The following is a 19,830-nucleotide window of genomic DNA, read 5'->3' on the forward strand; positions in this document are numbered from 1 at the left end:
CTTTTCTTTTTTTACTGGTTTTAAAGTAATTTGTTTGTTGTCCTTGTTGGAAAAGACATCATGACATCAAAGGTTAAATTCTCACTCAGGCTGAAAATAAAATGACTTTGTTTTCATTCACAAATTTTTTCCTGTTTAAAAATAGTAAATCTAACCTTTCCTTAACAAGACCACAATAATCCTTTCCAATCTGGCCACCTTGTCATGTGATATAACTGTCCTCTTTATCAGTCTGGGGAAACCACATTTGAAAATTAAAAAAAATTAAAAATGCTGTAGTCTATTAAGTGTGCCACAGCAGTATGTCTTTAAAAAAAAAACCATCGACATACAGTAATTAAAAAATAATTTATAAAAAAATATTATTTAAAAAAAATTAAAAAATAAAAAATAATGTATTGCTGGGGTGCCTACGTGGCTCAGTTGGTTCAGTGTCCAACTCCTGATTCTGGCTCAGGTCATGATCTCAGAGTTGTGAGATGGAGCACCACATTGTGGAGCCTCCTTAAGATTCTCTCTCTGCCCCTTCCCACCTGCTCATTCGCAGGCGTGCACACTCCCTCTCTGTTCCTCTCTCTTTCTCGAGAAAAAAAAAAAAAGTTCTGATGAAAAATAAAATAAATAAAATTACCAAGAAGTGATTCATGCAGAAAGTTTTTTGATAGGTCATTACATACTTTTTGTTTCTGATAGTTTGACCTTTTCAAAAAATACATACACTTTTTAGTTTGTTAAGTGACACATTTTATTTTTAAAAAATAATCTGTAACACCAGTGATTTAAGTCCTAAATATTTAAGAATCACTATAAAGAACAAACTTGAATGTGTCTACATCATATCCCTGATAGTGAAAAAAAGTAGGGAAAAAAGAGATAGAAATGTAGTTATTATTATCTCAGCATCTACCTGTATTTTTGCTTGCTAATTCTCTACTAGAAAGATAAATGAATAATGGCTACTACATGTACAAGTTCAAAAAAGCTGAGAATTATTTTAATATTGTAATTCATTTTATCCTACAAGATAATTAAGTTCACTAGGTCAAAGTCTGAAGTAGAAAAAAAAGATGTATAAGGGAACAAAGGGGGGGGAAGCAATTCTTAATGACTTCTTAGCTAACCATTAAATAAAGCAAGGAACAAAAAAAACAAGAGATCAAACAATGGACCAAGTACTGGGAATAAATATACAATTGGAAGTATGCTCGGACTATTCTACTAGCCTTGTACCTCTCGCCCCTCATCTTCTGATAAAGATACCACAAGAAAGTATGGAGAGGGCCGCTCTACTTCTGCAGGCAAGAACTAAGAACAGGCAATTAACATAAGGTATTAGTGACAGGGAAATGTAAGCACCTGAGATTGCTAAAAGTATTTCTCTGGTCCTTTTTCTTTTAGCTCTAATTATAAGTATATTCAAACATTAACATATGCTGAGAGAATACTATAATGAACCTCATCACCTAGCTCCAACAAATACCAGCGTTCCATCTTGGACCTTTCTTTCTTTTATTATCCAATCAAATATTTCTTTCCCCAAGTCTAGAAAAGATATTAACATGGGATAGTGTTATTTGTTTGGGGGGGGGCAGAAAAAAAGGCATCAAAATATTTAAGTGTTCCCTAAAAAACATCTGGCTTGGTAATACCAATTTAAAGAAATGACCACCAGGAGGAGCTCACCTAGTGTATCTAATGGGCCATGAAGATAGTCATTCAGATGCACTTGAAGCAAAGGAAAAGGGAAGGCTAATTAATCACGCAGAATGCTTAAGTCTGTGTCCACACACTTCAAAAGCCATTAGGTCAATAATGAAAAAAAAACTCAACCCACTCAAGCCAACCAATTTATTCTGGCCAATAACCAAGAGTCACAAAACTTGCAGAAATCATTATTTAGAATTCCCTGCCAATTTGGAGCTATTAAGAAAGATTACACAATTTGTCCAGCTTCTGAAAGTTCACCCTCCAAAATAATTTCCTTACAAATCAAATACATTTTTCCAAATCATCATGTGTTTAGAATTATTTAAGGCCATAAGCCAGAAACAAAAACTGGAATTTACCAAGATACTGTTCTATAAAGTTTGTTACTTTTTCAAAGCACATCTTTTCATGATGTATTTTATATACTGACTTCATTTTTTATATACTACAGGAAATATGCTCCTTCAATAAACTTCAGGAAAATTATATACATAAGTGATTATAAAGGACTTTGTTTCTCACTTTATGCCAAGAGACAGATTTACATCCTTTACATATTTGAAGGTGGGTGAAAAGTGGAAAGTAAGTAGAGAGAACTGCTACATAATTCCAGAGGCCAACATTAACACTGTGTTCTAGATTTGTTCCAGGAGGCACCACTCATGTGAATACACTCCATGTGAATGGTGTCCTCTAGAGTTGTGCAAGTCAACAGAACTATGGAGAGAAAATAAAACTTAAAATAAGCTTTTATCAGTGAACCAATCTATCAGCTAAAATACACTTCTGAAAATAGCTAAAAGATGGTCAAGTGTAAATAAGCAGATTTGGGATAATATTGGAAGGGCTCATATCATCTCAATTCTTCCCCTTTTTCAGAAAAGGCTAATGAACAGAAATCTACCCCAGGGACAGCAAGAGAGACAATAGTCATCAAATTGCTGCCATTCATACTTGCCTTCAACTTTAAAGCTTTGATATTAGTTCATATCTACTTCTTGTACAAATCAATTTAATCTCCAAAAAGCTGTAACTTCCCTGAATAATGAGAAGTTCCATATGTTTTATCTAATTACATTTAATTCTATTTGTAACATTAGAAATAAACAGTGTATCTTGCTATCCAAAATAAGAGCTATTTTAGTTCTTAAGCAATTTCAAAGAAGCAAATGAATGAACAAACAAGGTGAGAGCTAACTTTCCATATAATAATAAATGAGAATAATTTTAAGGAGAAAGAAAATATATTATTTAGTGATTAAAACAGTACAAAATTTAAAAGTATGTACCTGCCAAAATTTTGCTTCTAGCTATCTTTAAAATATTGGCTAATCCTTTTGACAACCAATTATGAGAAAGACTTACATTGGTAATATATGGTTCAATAGCTTGAGCTGTCCTCTTCAGTAAAGCCTTTGCCAAATCATATGCTTGCTTGTTTAGATTCTGAAAAACACAAATATCTATATTATATATCTCTAACTATGAAAAACAAAATATTAACTGTATTCCAAAAAGATACTCCTGAGTAAATGAATGATGAAACTAAAACTCAATTAGAATAAAAGAGAAGGCAAAGCCACTTTTCTTCTTTTGAGACTAACTGGTCTACCTAGATCATAAGCTCCCTTCCAAGAAAGGATAATTATATTCTCTTCCTATCTCATTCACAGCATAAGGTAAACCACATAGAAAAGACCAATAAATGTTTATTAGAAGAGGAGACAGTCATTCCAAAACCAGTCCCGAAGTCAAATCAGCTCAGCTGAGTACAAATACAGATTGTTTTACCCCAGGTCCAGAAGAACCAAAACATCCTGAAAGAATGAACTGGGTTCTAATGTGAACAAGAACAGGGGGACCACAGGTGGGGAAAGATGAGAGTTTGGGGCAGCTATGGGACAGCAGATATACTCAAGCACATCTCAGAGCACAGATAAGGTCAATGATACAACAAGAAACATAACAAACAGTAAAATATGAGAAGAAAAAAGGTACAAGAGAAAATATCGTAAGAAAACATGTTTCTAAGAGATTCTGATGATGACAAAAACAATCAAGACCAAAGATCTAAAAGAGAATTGCTCCAATTTAAAAACATTACAGGAAACAGTATCTACACTGTAGATATCCTGAAACTCACATTTAGCATATTTTTAGATTTACCTGCATTGATGCTTCCATTGAATTATTTCATTTCCAACTGCTGTTTAGTATTTTACCATATAATATACTACAGCTTATTTACTCATTCTCCTATTCACAGACATTAAATTGTATGTCTTATACATGCTTCCTTGGGCATATAAGAAATAATTTTTTGTAAATTCCGCCTCTGCCATTTTTCACATAGGCTTTTTTGTCCTTATTTATTTGTAGTGTTTCTCTATAAATTCTACATACTAAACCTTTGTCAATTTTATGTATAACGTATCTTAGCTTATATTTGTCTTTTCACAATGTTCATGGTATCTTAGAGAAGTTTCTAGACTTAATGCAACCAAATACATCAATATTTTACTATTTGGCTTGTGCTTGCTGTATCTTTCTTAAGAAATTCTCCTCCACAATGAGATTTAGATGTTGCTTTATATTTTGAAATACAAATTTAAAGATTTTTCAGATTTAGATCTTTATTCTACCTGTAATTTATTTTTATGTATGGTGTAAAATAATATTATTTCCCATATGGATATCTGATTGTCCTAAAACCAGTCATTAAAGTGTCTGTTATTCCCTCCAGTGACCTACTATAATATCCACATTCTCAAGTTTCTATATAATTATGCATCCACTTGTAAATTCTCCATTACTTCCATATGTCCCTTTGTCTATTACTGCCTGATTATAGTCAAAGGGATATATGGAAACAGTGTCTTAACACCAGGTGGTAGAATTAAGTCCACACTTTCTATTCTCCTTCAAAAATGGTTAGCTATTATTGGCCATTTGCTCTTCAATGTGAATTTTAAAATCAGTTTGTCAAATCACCCACACACAAACCTTCTCTTTTGATTGGATTATCTATTCCTATGCAGAAATCTGGCATCATTATGATACTGAGTTTTCCATCCCATAAATATAACAAATCACACAGCATATTTAAGTCTTTATACTTTTTAGTCAACTATGATTTAACATAAAGTTGCACATTTCTGTGAAATTTCTAAGCAGCTCAAGTCTTTGTTAACACTACAAACTTATTAAATTATACTAACAGCTTTTCATATATTGAACTTATATCTAGCACCTTGCAGAATTTTCTTATTTGTTCTAGAAACTTATCTGTATATAGTTTTGTGTTTTCTGCATATTATCCGCAAATAATTTCAGTTTATTTCTTCTTTCTGATCCTTTTATCTTTTATCCCATTTTATTCCACTAACATAAGACCTTTAATTAATGCTGATTAGAAATGGCAGTGTTGCCTTTTTCCTGAGTAGAAGTGTTACTAACCTTCAAAAAAAATGCTCCAGCATTTCACCATTAAGTACAGTATCATACATACCCTTATCACTTTATGGAAGTTCCTTGCTATTTCAAATCTGCTAAGAGGTTTTATCATAAATTATACTGAATTTTATCACATGGTCTTTTTCAACATCTATTGATATTTTCTTTGATCTGTTAATTTACATAAAAATCTTAGTCTATTGTTAACATTTTCTAATGTTAACCCATTCTTAATTTCCTAAAATAAAGCCAGTTTGCTCATTATCAATATTAGTTTATACCATTCCAAATGCTACTACTCTATGTTGAATTTATGTCATTATGACTTTAAATTAGCCTATGATTCTTCTTACTTGCTTGGTTTTGTCTAGTTTCCCTATGAAGATTATATCCATTCATGAAGTAAATTGTGGAGCATTTCTTCATTTTCTATAATCTGGAAAAGTTTGCTTGATATTAAGATTATAATGCAACTCAAATGATTAGTAGGTATCTCCTGACTCATTTTCAGTTCTTTTGTGGTAAGTTTGTGTTCTACTGCTGTTGCTTTTATTATGGTTGCTATTGTTGTTTGGGAGGAAGGGATTTTGTTCATTTTATGGATATAGTATTTAAAACCAATTAGATCTCTTTTGCTGGTTAAAGGTTATTCAAGATTTTCTCTCAAGACAAATCTGGCAAGTTACACTTTCTAGGAATTTCTTTTACCTAATTCCAAATATGTTAGCATAAAATATTCTTCATGGAATTATACTTTTATTTTTTTTAATGTCTGCGGTTCCCATTTCATTCTAAAAGTGTATATAGATACCATCTCCTTTTTCCTGATTCAACTTGCCAAGGATTTGTTTATTCAATACATTTTCATATTGCCAGCTTTGAGATTCTGTGAAATGTCACTTTTTTTTTCTTTTAAAAATTTTATTTATTTATTTGAGAGACAGTGAGAGAGAGAGCGAGCGCGTGCGCGCAAGTGAGCATGAGCCAGGGGAGAGGCAGAAAAGCAGACACCCTACTGAACAGGGAGCCCAATGAGGCACTCGATCCCAGGACTCTGGGATCATGGCCTGGGCTGAAGGCAGACACTTAACTGACTGAGCCACCCCAAGCACCTGTCACTATATTTTCTATTTCATTGATTTCTGTATTTCATTCTTTTCTTCCTTACATACTTTGTATACTCTGATATTTTTATAACTTCTTGAATTGGACACTTACCTAATAAAATTAATTTTAAAAACATTTTAAGTTGTATCCCACAAGTTTTAATATGTATCATTTTCATTATTATTTCTAAATATTTTATAATTGCCCATCAGGATTTATTCTTTCAATAAATTATGGTTGCTATAAACTTGTTTTTGTTTCAAATCCTCAATATTCTTATAAACTACTGATTTACTTAATTTATAATCACTGGGAGAAGTGTTAAAATGGCCCACCAAATTTTGAGTTTGTTTCTTTCTCTTACTTAATAACTCTTTCAATTTATACTTTATATATTTTCAGCCTATGTACAAACCCTATATATTTTCAGCCTATGTACATGCAAGTTTGAATACCTTCTTGAGAACTAAACCCTTTATCCTCGACAAATTCCTTCTTTACACAGTAAAGACTATTACATCTAATATCAGTACAAGCTGCTTCAGTTTTCTTTCAGTTAGTACATTCCTGGCAAGTCTCTTTTACATCCCTTCAAAAGCTCTCAACATTTTTGCAACAGTATTTTGTTCTTATCTCTTATTGAAGAGCTGGATTATTTTCAATCAAATCTGACAATGTTTTAAGTTGTAAATTTAGACCATTTACATTTACTGTAATTCTTCCTTTTACTGTAACCCTGAAAATTTTAATATGAATACTTCAAGTTAGAAGTTAATCAATAGCTATATACTCTTGATCACCACCAAGATTAGATCACTCATTAACTCCATTAAGCCATTCAATCTTATATGTTATTCATATTCAGTAGTTCGGGACCATTTTGTTAATCTCTTTAATCATTATAATTACTATTGCCACTTTTTTTTTTTATAGATCAGTTCTTATTGAATGCATTTCTTTGTTCACCATTATGTCTTCTTTCTTGCTTCTTTTAATTCAATTTCCATCATTCTACAGCACTCACATAGTAGTTCTTTCAGGACGAATCTTGACAAGTAAATATTTAATGTCTTAATTTCACTCAAATTGGATATGCAACTACACACACATACACACACAAATGCACAATTATTTTTTCTTAGCACTTCGGAAATACAGTTCTATTATCTTCTGGCATCTATCCTTGCTACTGAGAAGTGAGCAATCAGTTTAATCATTATTCCTTGGTGAGAGCTATGTCTTTTCCCTCTGGGTGCTTTACAGATTATCTTTGGTTTGGTGTTGTATAATTTCTACAGGATGTTCTTAGACTGGGATTTGTTTTTATTTATTCCTCTCATGACACTTGCTACTTAACCCATAAATTCATGCTTTTCGACATATCTGGAACATATTAAGCAAATTCCTATGTAAACATTTCTTCTCGACTTTCTACTTTGTGTTCTGAAATCACTACTAAATATATTGGTCCTTTTTATTCTATTTTTCATGTCTCAGTATCTTCTATGTTTCCTTTATCTCACTTTATTTGTGTAATTTCCTCTGATCTGTCTCCCAGTTCTCTAAACATCATTTTATAATCCTACAGAGATCTTAATTTCAATGACCATATTTCATTTCTACCTTTTTCCTAAACTTCTCCTTTCGTATATCTAGCTATCATGTTTTTAACTCTTATTTGTACGTCTTCGATCCCTTTAAGCATATGTTATCTTAAATTCATTTAAGGGTATTATTTTTATGTAATATTTATTTGAATTTTTAAGTCTATTTGCAGTATCTGACTTTCAGCATTGATGGGCTATCTTCTTTGAGAGTCTGGGAAATATTAAATTATGAGGTCATTTCCATTGAAGCACTATTTGTATAAATGTCATATACCTGTAAAACTTAGATTATATCTTGCAAAAAGGTCTTCAGTTTGCACAGATCTTTATACTGGTGACTGGTCCCTCTCTTTAACCTCTCTCTTTTGTCTCTTTCACAGAACCATTATTTATTTCCAACTGTTTACTGGAGAGTTAATCATTTTCAAAGGACATGACACACAAACACACATCTTGATTAACATCACCCAGGGAAAAAACACTGTCATCAGCATATCCTTTTGTCCACAAATTAGTAAAGAATTCCCTTTTAATTTCACCCCTCCTCTCCATCTACATTACTGCTGTTTTTCACTTAAGGCTCTAACTGGTTTCAGCATCTCCTGACATGTAAAGTTTTGTGACAGCATGGAAGTAGCTATCACTCCTGAAACATACCCTATACAAAACTGAGTTATTACAGATATTTTATCACATAAACTACGTCTATTTAATTTAATTAGTAACAAGTGTACCATGTTTTATTAAGCATTAAACATGACTAATATTAATATTAATCAATTAAAAAAGATTCTCCAAAACTATGGTTGAAGCAGGAAAAATTATATTTAGAGCATAAGCACAAACTCTTGACCTTAATATTAACGGGCTCTAGACATACTTCAGTACATATTGCTACTTACCTTATGGGCAGGTACCAGATTTACCAAAACTGTATCCAAAAGCTCCTGAGATACTGTATCACCTTCACAAATAATAGAACTCATGAGGTCTACCATGTGCATATGAACTTTCTGATTGTGGCCATTGCTGAAATTCAAAATAGACATTATAAACTGTACAGGATTTACTCATAACATGGTGTTGACAAACACTACACTTTATAAAACATGATATTAAAATATTAATTAAATCAAATTCCATATATTCATTTAAAGTTTCCCTCTCCCAAATCTTACAGTGGTATCAAAAATATATTTTTAAACTACATTTCTTGGATTATTTTTCCCTAATTTTAACCAGTCTCACAATCAAAAGTAATTAAATCAAATGTCATCTTTAGTTTTACCTTAAATTCAGAAAATCAAATTGCCTTGAAGTTGATTCCAATAGGTAATATTAAAGAATACACAAAAAAACCTCAACTATTTACATGAATCAGAGAGTCGGTAATATTTAATTAAAAGGCAAAAATATAATCCAAAAAACATTTTTTTTGGCTATAGGTTGCCTTATACCATTCTTGTGTATACCTTATAATACAAAGTTAAATTCTATTCATTTTTAAAACATCTATAAAAATAATGTTAATGAGTTCTTAAGTTACAACTCTTAGGCTTCCATATATTCATCATAACAAACACAGTTTATGCATATTCACCTGTAAGTTCTAAATTCTTTATATTTAAAAAAATGTTACATGCCTAGTAAAATAAACTTACTTTATAACTGAAAATAATGTTCTGTATAATTGGGTAAAAATTTCATTGCTATCTTCCAACTCAAAGCATATGTTATACGACTTGACCCAAGCAATGTTCTAAAATAAAAAGAAAAAAAAAAGAAAGGTAAACACTTTAATTAGTAAAAATATACAAGCACAAAAACCAATTTAAAATGTCTTCTCGAGATACATTGCTTACCTCAAGTAAGTAAAAATACCTATTGAATTGTGGGCTCTTTGTGTCTTCTAGCCCCTTCAACTGCCTTGTTATAAACATAAATATATCCTTCAAGAAAAAGAGACAAGGTATTATTTAGATTATGAATTCTAAATGAAAATACTCACTAACCTCCTAAAGCTAATTCAGTACTCATGTGTATTATCTACCATGATAAATTGTAAAGAACCGCGGGGGGTGGGGGGGATGACAACACGGGACAAGACTGTATTTGGCTGGAACTTTTTAAAAGAACCTTATCATATAAAACCTTATCACATAAAACACTAAATATCTTATTACCCTTCACAGGAAAATAGTAAATGATTTACCATGATCTTAGAGAATGAAAAACTTCATCTTCAAACAAGTTAAAAAACTAAACCCAAAAACTAGTAAACCAAAATTTATCCTATTATCGGTATAACAAAGGTTATATTTATAATGTTATTAGTATTAGTATTACATACTAATAACAAAGGTTATACTAATAATGTGACTGAGAGCTAATTAGGTTTGCTGGAACAGTACTATATAGGTAATTATACAGCAAAAACACAGTTTAGGAAACTTAAAATTCCAAAATAAATCACCAAGTGAAAACACACTAGATCACAGAAACTTAGAAATTTTAAAAAGAACTGGAGAAGTTAACTTTCAAGCTACCTACCTAATCATTATAATTACTTGTTTTTTTTCCCCACCATTTCTCAATCTGTCTCTATCTGTTGGCTTTTGATTTTTTACTATGTCTTCCTTTTGTACCTGGATAGAGATAGGTTCAATGTCCCTTTAAGGCAATTTTTATGGAGATGATGTTCTTAATATTCTGGAAGAGGGTAAAATTATAAAAGCTAATTCTGCAAAGAAATCATGCCAATCAGGGGCGCCTGGGTGGCTCAGTCGTTAAGCGTCTGCCTTCGGCTCAGGTCATGATCCCAGGGTCTTGGGATCGAGGCCTGCATCAGGCTACCCCCACTTGACGGGAAGGCTGCTTCTCCCTCTCCCACTCCCCCTGCTTGTGTTCCCTCTCTCGCTGTCTCTCTCTCTCTAATAAATAAAATCTTTAAAAAAAAAGAAAGAAAGAAATCATGCTAATCAATAAATAAATATAAATAATATTAAATAAATAAAAAGAAAAGAGAAAAATGTGTCCCTTATAAGTAAAAGGATAAGAATATTTTTAAAAGGGAAGAAATATGCAGTTAACTGACTAGCTTTTCAAAAGAATACTATGGTAAATACATCCTTCAAAAATGGTTACTTTGATAGTAGTACTGTACAAAATACATCTTTTGTGAATAAATCCTCCTAACTAAAGACTGTGACTAAAAGAAAACCAAGTGCCACAATGACTATCTGGAGACAAAAGACAACAGCCACTCATTTATAACCTCTCCAACGATCACTGACCTACACATGAAGCCAAGTATATAAAAAGGGTTTTCTGATGATGATAAACTTACAGTGGAAATATGAGCATCAAAGTGTCACAGTTTTCTACTATTGCTACTACAGACAAAGAAAAATACAAACTTTGTGCTAATCAACAGTGAAAACTACTCCATACACGTTTAGAGAACACCCTGGAAAAGAATAGTTTTTAAGTACTACCCCCATAAAAGAAAAGAGTCACTTAAAGAAGACCAAAAAATCTGAGCAGAAAAAGTTAAGATACTGTAAATTTGGGGGTGCCTGGGTGGCACAGTAGTTAAGCGTCTGCCTTCGGCTCAGGGCGTGATCCCGGCATTACGGGATCGAGCCCCACATCAGGCTCCTCCGCTATGAGCCTGCTTCTTCCTCTCCCACTCCCCCTGCTTGTGTTCCCTCTCTCGCTGGCTGTCTCTATTTCTGTCGAATAAATAAATAAAATATTTTTAAAAAAAAAAGATACTGTAAATTTTTCAGCTATGGAATAATCCAAAAAGACTACTTTAATCACAGCTCCTCAATATTCTTCTTATAAACTGTCCTGTTATAAAGAGAACAGAGAGGTAGGTATTCTCTGGGGAGGACTTTTCATTACCCCAAAGCCCTGAGAGGTAGAAGAAACCTGCAGCAGCACTCTTAAGACCTTCCTCTTCATAAGCATGCCAACAAGACACCAGTAAGGAAGAGCCTCACAGGCCATCTCCAAATTAGAGGTCTATAACTAGAAAACAAAATATATACCTGGGTACACAACTCCACAGACCAGCTCATGATACCTACTTAAACCTCTGACCATTCTCAAATTTCATACTTCAATTCTACCTTCAGGTGACAAATACTGTCCCTATCCTGAGATTCTTTACCAATTAAAATAGTAAACAATCATGCCCAAACCAGTTTGGGCATTCCACACCAGAATTTTGGCAGACTTGATCAAAGTTATCAGGAATCATATCAGGACTCTTTTTCATCACTGTAAACCCAGTTCCTAACACATAATTTAACATCAATACTTGTTAAATGAAATAAACCTATATTGCCATCATTTTCTCCACACTGGTATTAATAATCTTCCTATAGACTCATTCTCTAACCCACAATTTCCACAATTATCTCTTTCTTTTAAAGATTTTATTTATTTATTTGAGAGAGAGAAAGTGAGAGAGACCACAAGCGGAGGGGTGGTGCAGAGGGAGAGGGAGAGGGAGAAGCAGGCTCCCCACTAAGCTGGGCTCCATCCCAGGACCCAGGGATCATGACCTGAGCTGAAGGCAGATGCTTAACTGAGGAAGCCACCCAGGCACCCCCACAATTACCTTTTATTACTAATGGTTTTTCTAGTTTTCCAACCTGTTTTATTCAATATCTTTTTTGCACAGCTCTAGTTATTTCACACTTTCTAGCAGCTGGATTAATCATGCTATTCCCCTTTTATCATCTTTTAAAGATTTTCTATTCATATGGCTTTACTTACAACTACTTTAACCAAGTACTAGGTGTCTTTTCTACCTGTTCATTAAAATTTTGTTCACTGTATTTCCTTCCAAGCAATTCACACCACACACACATTAGGATTCATAGAGTATAAATTCAGGCTTATACTACATACTATGTTTTAAATAACGAATACGGTCTTTAGTATAGATGTTCAAAAGGGAAAAGGGAGTATCCCCCCACCCCCACCCCCCGAGTGTTACTGAAATAGAACTAATGATAATATAAGAAATATAGAATACACTGCACTAAGCTACTTCCTATCCTAAAGATCAAAAATTGTTTTACAAAAGTAAGTACTAAATGAGGGGTGGGGGAGTTCTTTAAAAAAAAAAGAAGTTGTTTAACAAAAGACTGCTGCAGTATCTAAATACTTTAAGTCCCAATTTAGTTACAAACATAAATTGAAAGTATCAGTCAATCCTGGAAGTTCTTTAAATCAGTACTTGCCTTTAGTTTATCAGGGGATGTATAAGGAGCTTCAGGAGCATAAATCCTGAAAATATCAGCAAGGCAGCAGGCTACCAGTAAGCGAACATCTTTGTCAGGATGCTTGAGGAAAAAATCTGAAGCAAGATGTAAAGCTAGGTTTAAATAAAGCTCCTTTTCTTCTTCAGAGTCCTGGTCCATATCCATGAAAGTTTTCACAACCATCTATTCAAAAACAAAATAATGAAATAATGAAATCCTTCATGCAAAAATAGTCATTTGAAATAACAACCATATTAACTGCAAAGATTAACTTCCAAATAAATAATATACAGTACTTTCATTTTTCCCCTCTAAGTGTCTGAGAGAAAAGATCCTTCTCAAACTACAGGAAAAATAACTTTTCTTTAAAAGGGTAAAATACTTTTCATGTACCCATCATACCCACTAACCAGATAAAAAGTTTAAAACTAGCCTTACATGGCGTTTCTGTTCTCACTTTCACAATGGACTAAAAGGAATATGTCTGTCTTCAAAAGAGCAACCCCTCTTTATAATATATCTACTCCTTTTATTATACTTCTAAAGAAAAAACCTAGGAAAAGAAAAAAACAATTTATTTTTCCATCTGACCCATAAACCACTCCAGATACATGGACTTGTATATTCGGCTAAAAGACAATAAACAGATTAAAGAAAGGATGATGAAAATGTATTCCTAAACGGTAAAAAGCTACCACGAAGTGACTACAATAGCATCCAACAAAGTATTTTTTGTGCCACAGTAAAAGAGAACATGACATGGACAGTTTATTAGTAGGATTCAAATGGCATATATGGAGTAAGCAGAAAGAACCTATAAGAAATGGTTCCTTTTTCAAAAACATTTATATCAAAGAAGTAGGACAGAAATAAAAATGGTGAGGAATGGTACTCGTTGAATTCTATGAAGAGCTTTTTCTAATTTCGGTATTAGTTGTCACAATGAACCCTCAGTCCACAGTATTCTTACCTCAAATGAGGCTTTAAATTGCCTAACTTGACAGGAATACACATTTAAATAACCCTAATGGAAAGGTGACCATCTGGCATCCACTAGGTGGTGCTGCAAATACTAATCAACAAGAGGGGCTGGCCACCAACTATCAATTTACCTATGACCTGGTCCTTGAAAAATATAAGGATTTCTACTCTGCTATAGAGCTAGATTTCTTTTTTTTTTTTAAGATTTTATTTATTTATTTGACAGAGATAGAGATAGCCAGCGAGAGAGGGAACACAGGGGGAGTGGGAGAGGAAGAAGCAGGCTCATAGCAGAGGAGCCTGATGTGGGGCTCGATCCCACAATGCCAGGATCACGCCCAGAGCCCAAGGCAGACGCTTAACTGCTGTGCCACCCAGGCGCCCCTAGAGCTAGATTTCTGAGTAGTAAGTTCTCCAATGCCTTCTTGGGAAAGTGTTCCTCACAGGGAGGACCCTCAGTTCTACTATGCCAGATGCCAGAACCAACCGTAAACTAATCCTTCCAGTCTGGCACTATAGTTAGTTTATGGGTACAAGGTCCAGGACTACTCTCCTCACTTTCTAATTTTATTCTTTTAAGATATATGCTTTGATGGCCTAGGCATATCATGAAAAGAGACAAAGAAAAAAAAACCTACATGCAGGAAACCATGTCTTTTTCTAGAATCTGTTCACAAAAGAGAGGTTCAGTATATTTTGAATAGAATATTATAGGAAACTCTATAAATTAAATAATAAATAATGACACCTTACATGTTAACAAACTGTTTTAATTTATGAAACTTACTCTTATAACAGTACATACCAAAAATAGTACTGTCAGCCCACATTAAATCCTTTTTATATTTCTCTAAGAAGATTGCTAAAAATAGTGGGTAAGTGTAAATTAGATAAATAAATGAAGAAAAAGTATATTAACTAGATTACTGCTGGGCATAAATGTCTAAAAAATAATGAAAACATATTACAAACACTAAATGTGAACACTGTGGAAATCATTCCACCAAAACTAACAACGAAGTTTACACAAGGGCTAGATAATGAGAATTCCTCAAAACTGTCTACAACTCAAATGGTGTTATTAAACTCAATTGCTCATGTGTAAGTCATCTATTAAAGAAGATGTCTGAGGAAATAACATCTCTAAAAGATAGGAAATGTTAACCAAGTATAGTATCTTCATTTAACAGTTTCTTAGAAACAAAAGAGATGTTTACCTATCATTGCTAAAATATAAACTAATCTGAGGAAATAAAGTATTCACTTCTCTAAAAACTCAATAGGTCAAGGGAATGTAGATACAGAGAAATGAAAAGTGTCACATACAAAGGATTTGTAGCTTCACTATTTTTAACAAAACAGACACAAGTTCCTAACTAGCACATATCTGTAATTTTCATCTGCTCAAAGATGTCTTTTCCTGTGAATAAAAAAAAATGTGATATCTGACATTCTAATACTTTATGCACAAAACTAAGACTTTATGTGAAATTTATGAGTATTAGAGTCCTTTTCTTCTAATAAAAATAAACCACACAGCAACAGCTACAAAACAATACTTTGCTTTAAGGCTCCAGGGTCTTCAATGATTAATTAATGCAGGTTTTCCAGTCTTGGAATAGAGACAAATAATAATGTATCAAGCAACATAAATGTCTAGGTAGATACAATTTAGAAGGGGAAAAAATGCTCAAAAATAAAGAACATCTCAACTAATAAATCAGCTTAGCCTTCTGCTTGGCCACTCTGTTCCTTTAACCATTTTACAATCACAGGCACCATCACTGCCCTGAACAAAAGGTAAAATATTGTTCAAACACATATAAAGAGACTCTAGCCATACACAGACCACCTCATCTATGGAAGGTCACCATCAATCCTGATTCACTGCTGCCATGTTAGAAGCAGAGAGAGAAGCTGAAAGTAAAGCTCTTTAACCTACTCTAAAATAACTTACAAGTAAGTAAAATACAGCCCAAGTGCTCAGTACAAAGACTTAAAACTTCCTTTCTTAGGTTAAAATGATTGTTTTTGTAAAATAAATGAGATATAGGACAAAGGAGAACTTTATACAGACAACAATGAATGTAAGAGTACTACAGATTTATTCTTTATACCCAAGTATAGGAGGCCCTAGAAAATCTAAGCTTCACCTTTCCAGTTACTCTCCTATTAACAGTAGCTAAGGAAACCCTACAGTTCTTTACCTACTTCCACTCTCCTCGATCCTTTCCCTGCCATTTTTAGCTTTTATTTGTTTTTAAGGTGCCCAAACAAAATACAGCCTTATGTGATTTCCACAGGTAACCGCCCACCCTAAACAGATGCCCCAAAACGTAACACAATTTTACTCACCTTTAACCGTCTCACCATCTCTTCTTTAGATATTTTATCTGAGATTTCCTTGACACCAGGAGGATAAGTAATTTTTCCATCATTGGTTCTTGTCTTTGAATGAGCCATGATGGAAATATTTTTACCCCTAAAACAAGAAAACTATTAGAAGCAAACAAAAAAATAGGCATAAACAAAATTAATAATAAACATGAAAAGTAACCTGTCCCCCCAACCAAATAATTTAAAAATACTTCCTAATTTATAGTAACTCACTTAATGAATTACTAATTAATGAAAAATTTTATTAAGCATTTCCCCAATTTTTTTCAGCTGTATTTTCACTTCCATTTCTACTAATGGTTAAGTTGGGTTATTTGCAGTAACCCGCCAACTACAAAAACTATAAGTAACAGAAAACAAAAACATCCAAAATAAGCTTATTTGTTAAAGCACCAAAAATTACATGTCCCAAATAAAAGAGAATACAGGAATCCAGAGAGGTAAATGGAGCACTGGAGCATTATATCCATTAACGCCCTGAGGGCATTGCCAAACCTGACAAATCTAGAGTTCAATTTTGGTGGTCTCATGAGGGAAGGGGGACAGAGGTAAATCTTAACCTGTCAAGGCAGAACATCAAATAAGAGACCCTCCTGACATTAATGCACAATACTACCCCGTCTCCAAAAAGGTAATATCCACAAAGATAAGCCAGAAATCAACATGAGCCCTGCCCTCAATAACAGCCACAGTGAACAGCAGAGAAAACTACCTCGGTAATAAGCAGAGCAACATAGTAACAGATGCAGCTAACTAGTTTTTGCCATAGGCTTGCACATTTGCTATAGTTCACATTACCTAAGTTATCCAGAGAACCTCAACACATGAATGCAGTGACCCCTGACTGGTAGTACTACCAAGCACCAAATGTAAGTCAAATTCTATACCTCAAAGAATCCCCAATGAGCATTATCAAATCAAAAATAAGCAAGCACCTAAGGAAACATGGCACTATGTACAAGAATCAGCAGAAATACGAGGCACGAAGACAGGACACACAGACTTCAGATATTAGAATTCTCAAACAGTTTACAAAACTACTATATTGTTTTAAGGAAATAAAAGTCTAAAGTAATTCAAGGAATAATTACAAAGAGCAAACTAGAACAAAAAGTCGAACTTCTAAAAATGAAAAATGAAAAACCTGAAATTAAAAACTCGATGGACAAGTTTATTAGCAGATTAGAAAAAGCTATGAGAATTAGTGAACTGGAAGAGAAATCAGGAGAATAAAAGGAGAAGAAAAGACAGAAAAGTTTAACTTACGATTCATGGGAATACCAAAAGATAAATGAAAGCAGAGGCCCCATCTGAGTAGAACAGCATGAAATATCAATCCACAAATTCAAGAACCCACACAGAATAAAACTCAAAATAATAATAAAAATTGTAGAAAACAAACAAAACCTTAAAGCAATCATATTACTTTGAAAGGAACGGTATGTAAACTAATAAATCAGCACAATATAAGCCAGAAGACAGCAAAATGTCATCCTCAATGTGGGAAAAGAAGGTAACTGCAAAGCTAAAGTTTACATCCAAGGAATATAATTTTCAAGAATATGATAAAATACAGACAAATTAGCCAAACAAAAATTGGAAGCTATAAGTAAATATATATAGCACTTACAACATTGCTTAGCACATACTATGTACTTTATGCTATACATATATGATATATACGATCAGGTTTAAAACAAATCAAGATTTTAAAATTTCAATATAAGGAGCTTACAAAAACATTAAAAATACATGGATATGAAATGCTGAAAGTAAAAGGATGAGAAAATATACCATGCAGACACTAAACAATCCAATTGCAAAATAGGTAAAGACATGAACAGACATTTGAAAAGGAAATTCAAATGACAAATAAGCATATGAAAAATGTTCAACACCATTAATCATTAGGAAAATGCAAATTAAAACCACAATGAGATATCATTCCATACTATTAGAATAGCTAAAATAGAAAATAGCAATAACACCAAATATAGGAAAAGATGTGAAGAAGCTGAATCTAGACACTGCTGGTAGAAATGTAAAATAATATAACCACAGTTGAAAATAATCTGGCAGTTTCTCATAACACTGAACATGCACTTATCATACAAACCAGCAATTGCACTCCTGGGAATTTTTCCCAAGAAATGAAAGCCTGTGTTCATCCAAATCTGTACAAGAATATTTGTAAGAGGGGCGCCTGGGTAGCGCAGTCGTTAAAGCGTCTGCCTTTGGCTCAGGGCGTGATCCCGGCGTACTGGGATCAAGTCCCACATCGGGCTCCTCCGCTGTGAGCCTGCTTCTTCCTCTCCCACTCCCCTGCTGTGTTGCCTCTCTACCTGGCTGTCTCTCTGTCACATAAATAAAATCTTTAAAAAAAAAAAAAAAAAGAATATTTGTAAGAGTTTTATTCATATACCCCAAAACCGGAAGCAATCCAAAACCCTTCAATAAATGAATGGTTAAACAAATTCTGATAAATGCATACAATGAAATACTACTCAGTAATAAAAAGAACTGACTCACTGATACATGCAATAACTTACTGTCACTACGCTTATTGAAAGAGCCATAGTGTCATATAGCCAATGCTATATGGTTTCATTAATTTAACATTCTCAAAATGACAAAATTATAGACATGGAGAACAGATTAGTGGTTGCCAGTGTACACAGATGAGACTAAGAGGTAGCATTATGGAATTCCTTTACAATTCTGTGTCTTGACTGTGATGGTAATGACATGAACCTATACACAGGATCAAACTATACAGAACTACACAGAGACAGAGAGAGAGAAAAAAATATTATTCAAAAACCTGGGAAAACTGAATAAAATCAGTAATCTAATTAACAATATTATGCCAATGTCAATTTCCTTATTTGATACTGTACTTCAGTTACATAATGTCACCACTGGCAGAGGATGAGTGAAGGGTTACAGAATTCTATGTACTATTTTTGCAACTTTAAACCTATAATTATTTCAAAATAAAAAGGTTTAAAAGCAAACCAATCAACTGTATTCATATGGATAGCAAATAAAAAGTTTAAAAATATAATTTACATAGAAGAGCATAAACTACTTACAAGTTAATCTAACAAAAGATGTAACTTTTACAGAGAAATCATAAAACTTTACTGACAGAAATTAAAGAAAACCTAAATAAATAAAGAGAAACCATAGACTGGACTGAAAATTTCAAATACTATAAAGATAGCAAATCTTCCCAGTTAATTATGTAGTCAATACAACCCCAATCAAGCCCAGGTTTTGCTTTTAAAAGAAACATGGCAAAT

General features: G+C 33.2%; 1 protein-coding gene across 7 annotated transcripts in view; it reads right to left on the reverse strand.

Annotated features, from left to right (window-relative positions):
• PDS5B (PDS5 cohesin associated factor B) overlaps positions 1-19,830 on the reverse strand; it is a 186,464-nt gene that overhangs the window by 101,985 nt on the left and 64,649 nt on the right. For 6 of the 7 annotated variants that reach the window (XM_087865205.1, XM_087865202.1, XM_087865201.1 and 3 more), the window contains exons 2-7: positions 16,487-16,613; positions 13,130-13,333; positions 9,737-9,823; positions 9,536-9,633; positions 8,777-8,903; positions 3,073-3,153 (exon numbers count right to left, since the gene is read on the reverse strand). In XM_087865205.1, the coding sequence (XP_087721331.1) occupies positions 3,073-3,153; positions 8,777-8,903; positions 9,536-9,633; positions 9,737-9,823; positions 13,130-13,333; positions 16,487-16,594 (705 nt within the window). In that variant the 5' untranslated portion in view covers positions 16,595-16,613. Of the gene's footprint in view, positions 1-3,072; positions 3,154-8,776; positions 8,904-9,535; positions 9,634-9,736; positions 9,824-13,129; positions 13,334-16,486; positions 16,628-19,830 lie in introns of all 7 variants that reach the window. The other variant, XM_087865200.1, reaches the window with a different exon arrangement.

This window comes from Ursus americanus, chromosome 10 (genome assembly GCF_024610735.1).
Source record: "Ursus americanus isolate L20-20 chromosome 10, mUrsAme1.1.p, whole genome shotgun sequence".
Taxonomy (NCBI): Eukaryota; Metazoa; Chordata; class Mammalia; order Carnivora; family Ursidae; genus Ursus; species Ursus americanus.